The sequence below is a fragment of the Phyllostomus hastatus genome, unplaced genomic scaffold (assembly GCF_019186645.2).
Source record: "Phyllostomus hastatus isolate PE091 unplaced genomic scaffold, TTU_PhHast_1.1 phas_contig_304, whole genome shotgun sequence".
NCBI classification, from domain to species: domain Eukaryota; kingdom Metazoa; phylum Chordata; class Mammalia; order Chiroptera; family Phyllostomidae; genus Phyllostomus; species Phyllostomus hastatus.
The window spans coordinates 1,187,561-1,196,226 of NW_025333845.1; the positions used below are offsets into that span (position 1 = coordinate 1,187,561).

The window sequence follows — 8,666 nt, forward strand, 5'->3', positions numbered from 1 at the left end:
AAAGCCCTGGACTGGATGGTTTCACAGGAAAATTTTACAAAGCATTTAAGGAAGAGCTAACCCCTATCCATCACATACTATTCCAAAAAGTCCAAGGAGATGAAAGACTTCCAAACTCTTCTTATGAAGCCAGCATCATCCTAATCCCAAAACCAGATAAAGACATAACAAAGAAAAGAAAACTTCAGGCCAATATCTCTGATGAACATAGATGTTAAAATCCTCAACAAAATATTAGCAAACTGCATCCTGGCTGGTGTAGCTCAGTGGATTGAGCACTGGCTGTGAACCAAAGTGTTGCAGGTTCGATTCCCAGTCAGGGTACATGCCTGGGTTGCAGGCCATGGCCCCCAGCAACCGCACATTGATGTTTCTCTCTCTCTTTCTCCCTCCCTTCCCTCTCTAAAAATAAATAAATAAAATCTTTAAAAAATATATTAGCAAACTGCATCCAGCAATACATTAAAAAGATCATACACCATGATCTAGTAGGATTCATCTCAGAGATCCAAGATGGTTCAATATTTGCAAATCAATAAATGGAATACATCACATAAATAAAAGCAAAGACAAAGACCATATGATATATCAATAGATGCAGAAAAAGCATTTGATAAGGTACAGCACCCATTTATGATTAAAACACTCATCAAAGTGGGAATAGAGGGAGCATCCTCAATGTAATAAAGGCCATGTATGAGAAACCTATAGCCAACATCATAATCAATGGGCAAAAATGAAAAGTTTTCCCACTAAGATCAGGAACAAGACAAGGTTGCCCAGTTTTTCCACTTCTGTTCAACATAGTGTTGGAAGCCCTAGCCACAGGAATCAGACAAGAAAAAGAAATAAAAAGCATCCAAATTGGAAAGGAGGAAACAAAATTGTTATTATTTGCAGATGACATGATAGTGTACATAGAAAATCCTATAGACTCTACCAAAAAACTACTTAACCTACTAAATGAATTTGGTAGAACATCAGGATACAAAGTCAAAGTTTAGAAATCAAAGGCATTTTTGTACACCAACAATGACATATCAGAAACAGAAATCAGAAAAAAAATCCCATTTTATATAGCAACAAGTAAAATAAAATAACTAGGAATAAACCTAACCAAAGAGGCAAAAGACCTGTACTCAGAAAACTACACAAAATGAAAAAAAGAAATTAAGGAAGACACAAACAAATGGAAGCATATACTGTGTTCATGGATTGGAAGAATTAACATTATTAAAATGTCCATGCTACCCAAAGCAATTTATATATTCAATGCAATACCTATTAAAGTACCAATGGCATATTTCACAGACATGGAACAAACAATTCAAAAATTTATATGGAAACATAAACAACCCCAAATAGCTGCTGCAATTTTGAGAAAGAAGACAAAGTAGGAGCGATCACAATACCTGATATCAAACTTTATGACAAGGACACTGTAATCAAAACAGCCTGGTACTGGCATAAGAACAGACACATAGACCAATGGGACAGAATAGAGAGCCCAGAAATAAACCCATGTCTCTATGGTCAAGTAATATTTGACAGAGGGGGCAGAAGCATAAAATGGAGTAAAAATAGCCTCTTCAACAAATTGTGTTGGGAGATCTGGACAGCAACATGTGAAAAAATGAAAGTTGATCACCAGCTTAGGCCATACACAAAAATAAATTTAAGATGAATAAAAGACTTAAATATAAGACACCATTAAAGTCCTAGAGGAGAACATAGGCAGGAAAATCTCAGATATTCCATGCAGCAATATTTTCACTGATATATCCCCTAGACCAAGGGACTCAAAGGGAAGAATAAACAAATGAGAACTCATCAAAATAAAAAGCTTCTGCACAACTAACGAAAACAGCATTAAAATGAAAAGAGAACCAACCATATGGGAAAACATATTTGCAAATGATACCACAGACAAGGGGTTGATTTCCAAAATATATAAAGAACTCACATGACTCCACTATACGAAGACAGATAACTGAATTAAAAATATGAACAAAGGACTTGAATAGACACTTCTTCAAGAAGGACATACAAAGGGTTCAGAGACATGAAAATATGCTCAACATCACTAGCCATCAGAGAGATACAAAATAAAACCACAATGAGATACCACTTCACACTGGTCAGAATGGCCATCATAAACAAAGTAACAAACACCAACAGTTGGAGAGGGTGTGGAGAAAAGGGAAACCCTGTGGGTATGGAGAAAATGGAACCCAACAGGGAATCCCCTTGTTGGTGGGATTGCAAACTGATACAGCCACTATGGAAAACAGGATGGAATTTCCTTAGAAAACTAAAACTAGAACTGCCTTTTGGCCCAGCAATTCCACTGCTAGGATTATATCCTAAGAACCCTGTTATACCAATCCAAAAGAACATATACACCCCAGTGTCATAGCAGCACAGTTTATAACAGCCAAGTGCTGGAAGCAACCTAAGTGCCCATCAGTAAATGAATGGATCAAAAAACAGTGGTACATTTACACAGCAGAATACTATGCAACAGAATGAAGGAAGGAGCTCGTACCCTTTGTGGCAGCATGGATGGAACTGGAGAGCATTATGTTAAATGAAATAAGACAGCTGTGAGGGACAAATACCATATGATCTCACCTTTAAGTGGAACCTAATCAACAAAACAAACAAGCCAGCTAAATATAACTAGAGACATTGAAATTAAGAACAAATGTACAGTAGCCAGAGGTCAGATGGGAGGGGTTAAGGGGGGGGGAGTGTGAAGGGTTTTCAGGAACAATAAAGGATACATGGATAAAACCAAGTGGTGGAAGAATCAGGGGAGGGCAGTGAGGATGGCTGGGGTGGGGGTGGAGGTTGGGAGAAAAGGCAGACAACTGTACTTGAACAACGATAAAATTTTTAAAAATGGAAAAAAATAACCAGAAGTGGAATTGTTGGGTCTTTCTTTGTCTCTTGTTATAGTCTTTGTGTTAGTGTCTATTTTGTGTAGTATAAGTATTGCTACCAGCTTTCTCTCTCTCTTTTTTTTGTTGGTGTTCATTTTCATGCAATACATTTTTGTCTCCCTTTATTTTGTCTCTCTGTGTATTTTAATCTGAAGTGAGTCCCTTAAAGGCAGCATATGTTAGGTCTTATTTTCTTAATCCATTTATCCACCCTATGTCCTTTAATTGGAAGACTTAAACTATTTACATTTAATATAATTGTTGATAGATATGTGGTTATTGACATTTTATTATTCCTTGAACATTTTTTACAATATTGGTTTGGTGGTGATCAACTCCTTTATTTTTTTCTTGTTCAGGAATTTCTTTATCTGTCCTTTGATTCTAAATGATAACCTTGCTGAGTAGAGTACACTTGGTTGTAGGTTCTTGCTTTTCATCACTTTGAGTATTTCTTGGCTTGTAAAGTTTCTGTTGAGAAATCAACGGACAGTTTTATGGGAACTTTCTTGTAGAGAACTAACTGCTTTTCCCTCACTGCCTTTAAGATTCTTTGTCTTCAACCTTTGGCATTTTAATTATGATGTGTCTCTGTGTGGGCCTCTTTGGTTCATTTTGTTTGGGATTCTCTGCACTTCCTGAGCTTGTATATCTATTTTATTCATCAGGTTAGAAAAGATTTCTGTCATAATTTTTAAAGATTTTATTCATTTATTTTTACAAAGAAGGGAAGGAGAAAGAGAGAGATCAAAATATCAGTGTGTGATTGCCTCTCACATTCCCCATACTGGGGACCTGGCCCACAACCCAGGCATGTGCCCTGACTGGGAATCGAACCAATGACCCTTTGGTTCACAGACCCACACTTAATCCACTGAGCTACACAAGCCAGGGCTTCTGTCAGTATTTTTTTAAACAGGTTTTCAATTCCTTGTTCTCTCTCCTCTCCTTCTGTTATGCCTATGATATGAATGTAGGTACAGTTGATGTTGACCCAGAGGCCCTTAAATTATTCTCATTTTTTAATTCTTTTTTCTGTTATAATTGGGTTCTTTCTGTTACCTTACTTTTAAACTGCTGATTTCATCCATTGCTTCATCTGATCTACTATCATTTCCCTCTAATTTATTCTTCATTTCAGTTATTGTATTCCTTATTTCTGACTGGTTCTTTTTCATGGCTCCTCTCTCCATTTTTATGTTCCCTATTGCTTTGTTGAAGTTCTCACTGAGATCACTGAGCACTCTTTTTTTACACCTTTTAAAAAGATTTTACTTACTTTATTTTTAGAGAGAAGGGAATGGAGGGAGGGAGGGAGAGAGAGAGAGAGAGAGAGAGAGAGAGAGAGAGAGAAACATATCAGTATGTGGTTGCCTCTCCTATTTCCCCAACTGAGGACCTGACCTGCAACCCAGGCATGTGCCCTGACTGGGAATCTAACCAATCACCCTTTGGTTTGTAGGCTTAAACTCAATGAGCCACACCAGCCAGGGTGCATTGAGCATTCTTAAAACTAGAGTTTTGAATTCTGCATCTGGTAGATTGCTTGTCTTCATTTTGTTTAGTTCTTTTTCTGGAGTTCAGTTATGTTCTTTCATTTGAGACATGTTATTTTTTTTTTGTCTCCTCAATTTGGCTGCCTCCCTGTGATTGTTTCCATGTACTAGGTAGAGTTTCTATATTTCCCAGTCTTGATAGAGTGGCCTTATGTAGTAAGCACCCTGGGAGCCCAGTTGCACAGTCTCACTGGTCACTTAAGCCAGGTGTTCCAGGTGTGTCCCTTGTGTGGGTTGTATGTGCCCTCCTGTTGTAATTGAGTCTTGATTGTTGTTGGAACATTATGAAAGGGATTAACCCTCATGTTAATTGGTTATGAGGACTGGCCATGAATATAATGGAGGAATATAATGGAGGAATGTTGAGCAGAATTTGCTTGAGTGGAGCCAGGTACCTGTCCAGTATACCCTTTGGGTGCGTTGTTTGTGTAGGTAGTAGGGTGGTGCATTAGTATGGTCTGAAACTGGCTACCAGATGCGTTGGTTCTAGTTTATCTTGGAAGAGGCTCTGGTTTAGGCCAAGGTCAGTTGCTGCCTGTTCTGTACTCAGGGCCACTTTGTAATTGTTAAAAAGTGAAATGCAGATGGTTACATTTTGTGCTGGGCTTGGTGGTCCCTGGGAGAGCCTAAGCCATGATCTGTGGCCATCTGCCACTAATGCCATGCCTAGGGCTGCTTAGCAAGAATTGCAGGTCATGCCAAACCCAGATACTGCTTGTTTAGGGTTTGTGAACTTTGGAGAGATTTTTAGGAAAATTCACAACATGAGTAAGTCAGGCAGTTTGTACAGAAAAGCCACTGGAAGTAGCTTAAGTGAGCCTACAAGTTGGATTAGGTGGGACCTCAGAGAGTCACTAGTGAACAGCACAAGCAAGTGGAGTGAACAGCGGACTGAACAGTGCTAGTGAGGTTGATAGATACTCAAATATGGCACCCACCTGCAAGAGCAGGCTGTGTCAGGGGAGTGGTCAGCAAAGGCACAATGGCTTCTGTTAGTACTTCTCTCTGGCAGAAAGCTGAGCCTTCAGTCTTCATCCTAAAACCAGACAATTTAATTTCTTTCTGTATTTCTCTAGTACCTTTTGAGCTGTTTCCCCAGCACTGAAGCTCAGACTGAGTGAATCCAATTAAGACAGTGCATGGGTCCTTTAAGAGAAACACCTAGAACACCAGAAGCCTCCATCTCACTCAGCCATAACCTCCACTGATTTTCACAGCCAAAAGTAATGGTAACTTCTCTTCCTGGCACTGGAACCTTGGGCTGGGAACTTGGTGTTGGACTTGGCAAGGACTGGAGCTCCTTGATCTTCATGCGGGGACCTCCACAATTGAGATAGCTCTCCTGATTTTTAATTGCCACATTTAGGTGTGGAACCATACTTTTTTCTATCTCCACCCCTCCTATCAGTCTCATCGTGGCTTCTTCTGTATATTCTTAGTTTTAGAACATTTGTCCAGCTAGTTTTTAGCTCATTCTCAATGATGGTTGTTCTATAGTTTTAGTTGTAATTTTAATGTGTCCTTGGGAAGAGGAAAGCACAGCATTTACCTGCTCTGCCAATTTGACCAGAAGGCTGCCTGTTCAATTTCTTGATCAGACCTTAGAATGTTTATTAATAAGTTTAAAAATAGCTATAATAAACCTGCTATATTATTATAGCTGTTTGAAGTGAGTGACTATCATGGAGAAGCTATATGAAGACATTTTCACACACCTGGTATTGTGAGCATTATTTATGTAAATGTCCATGGGTATTCTTAGAAAATTTTATTTAATAGAAAAAACTCATATTAGTAAATGACTGAAGGAATATAAGTTAATATTTAGAAACAATGTAGGTTTTATGAGTCAGCTATTGCATTTATCATTTTTGAGGACTAACCTATATAATAACATATTCCTTATTTCTTGAGTAAAATGGTTTTTACTACATTATCTCTACTAAATGCCATTCTTTTAAAATCCCTGACTGCCATTTTCACCTATATATTATCAGCATAATTCATAAGCTCAATTTTAGCTCCAAACACTGTGCAGGCTGGAGTGACCTGCCTGAGAAGCCATTTCATTTTATATCTAAAATGAAGATTACAAATATAGATGAGACATTTAAAGACTCTCTCAAAACATTTATAAAATATCTTATATGGACACATTAGAGAAAAATTGTAATGAGCCAATATCAGTGACCTAATTATGTTGGTGATGGAGAAAACATAAGAGAAAGACCAGGATATAAATCCAGAATTAACTATAAATTTTCCCACTATAGTTGTGGAAAACATATAAAGAGGTAGCCCCCAAAACAAAATTTATTTATTAAAAACTTGTGTATTTATTCTTACATGTTTAAACTTAGGTTATCTTCAAAGTACTCTCCATCTGATGCATTACACCTATTGAGATGCTTTTTCTACTGCTCAAAATAGTTTTTCAACTTATCAGTTTTGATGCTTTTTAGTACTTCTGCCATTTTTTTTGTTTCACCTCTTCCACATTGATAAAATGTTTCCCTTTGAAAACTTTTTTCACCCAGGGGAACAAAAAAAAGTCACTCAGAGCAAGATCAGGTGAATAGGGAGGGTAGGGGGTGGGGGACATGCCATTTTTGGACAAAAACTGCTGAACATTCCATGTGATGTGGGCAGGTGTATTCATAAATCACCAATTATGAAATGGGCAAATGCACTGAAAGAGTTTTCAAAAAAAAATTCATTGAAACCGAATGCAGCCTCTCACAACACCAGTTAGTAAATGGGTCAGTTAGTAAAATGATACAAATGGGTTCCTAGATCACCCACCTAGTGGGGAAAGCCTGTACTACAAGGTGCCTACCCTCCAGAAGATAATTTAGGTTTTGGGGGTCCCCCCACATACATCTGAGATAGACAATGGAAAATGTATGATACCACATGAGTGAATGTATGACACCACTCATGAGTTTCTTTTTTTGTTGTTTTACATTCATCTTTTTTCTAATTTCTGTTGTCCTGGATCCTTGCACATTTTTCATGCTGGAAGAGCTTTATGACACTGTCTCGGATCTGTTTTGTCTTTACTCCATAAACAATGGGGTTCAGAGTTGGAGGAAGAAGAAGATAAAGGTTAGCCACAATGATGTGAAGAGAAGGAGGGATAGTGTGTTCTCCAAAACGGTGGGTAAAGAAAGTGAAGAATGCTGGAACATAGGTGATGATAATGGCAGATAGATGGGAAGTGCAGGTGCTGAAGGCCTTCTGCTGAGCCTCTGCTGATGAAAGGCTGACCACTGCCCGGAGGATCATTGTGTAAGACACAGATATACAGCAGATGTCAAACACTCCAATCAAGAGAGCAACCATCAGACCATAAATGACATTGACCTTGATGCTGGCACAGGATAATTTTACCACTGACATGTGGTCACAATATGTGTGGGAGATAATATTGCTTTGGCAGAAGGGCAAACGCTTGACCAAGAATGGAAAAGGAATCATTAGCAACACACCCCTCAAGAAGGTGACAAGCCCAGCTTTGGCAATGATAGGGTTAGTGAGTATGGTAGCATAACGCAGTGGGTAGCAAATGGCCACATAGCGATCCAGAGCCATGAGCATGAGCACACCAGACTCCACACCTGTGAACCCATGGACAAAGAACATCTGAACTAAACAAGCATTGAAGTTAATTTCCTTGAGATTAAACCAGAAGATACAGAGTGCATTGGGTAGAGTGGTGGTGCAGGTAAAGAGGTCAATGAGGGAGAGCATGGCCAGAAAAAAATACATTGGACGATGTAAGGCCTCCTCATGATGAATGAGGTACACAAGGCCAAGGTTTCCCACAAGGGAGATGATATACATTGTGCAGAATGGGAGGGAGATCCATACATGTACTCTTTCCAGATCAGGAATTCCATTAAGAATAAAAGATTTTGGAGCCACATATGAATTGTTAGAAGCCAGCATAACTAATTCAATAGATGAACATTAGTTTTCCAGAAGTCTCTATTCTGAGAAGAAATTAAGAAATAGAAATTTAATTCAGATCATCCTTGAGAATGAAAACTTAAATTTGGAGTAAAATTACATCTATTATGGTACTAATGATTTTGAATAATAGTGACTTTGAAAATGCTATATTCATTTATGCACAGTATTCATAAATGCTATATAATTATTGAATAAT

The 8,666-nt window shown here is 38.2% G+C and overlaps 1 protein-coding gene across 1 annotated transcript; it reads right to left on the minus strand.

Annotated features, from left to right (window-relative positions):
• Positions 1-7,474: 7,474 nt before the first annotated feature.
• LOC123819255 (olfactory receptor 52N5-like) lies at positions 7,475-8,446 on the minus strand. Its single transcript, XM_045839563.1, has one exon. It carries the CDS (start codon positions 8,444-8,446, stop codon positions 7,475-7,477), a length of 972 nt encoding a protein of 323 aa, XP_045695519.1.
• Between the last annotated feature and the right edge of the window lie 220 nt (positions 8,447-8,666).

Bases quoted from the DNA above. Each gene is read 5' to 3' on its own strand.
- LOC123819255 (XM_045839563.1), bottom strand. From the start codon at position 8,446: ATGCTGGCTTCTAACAATTCATATGTGGCTCCAAAATCTTTTATTCTT.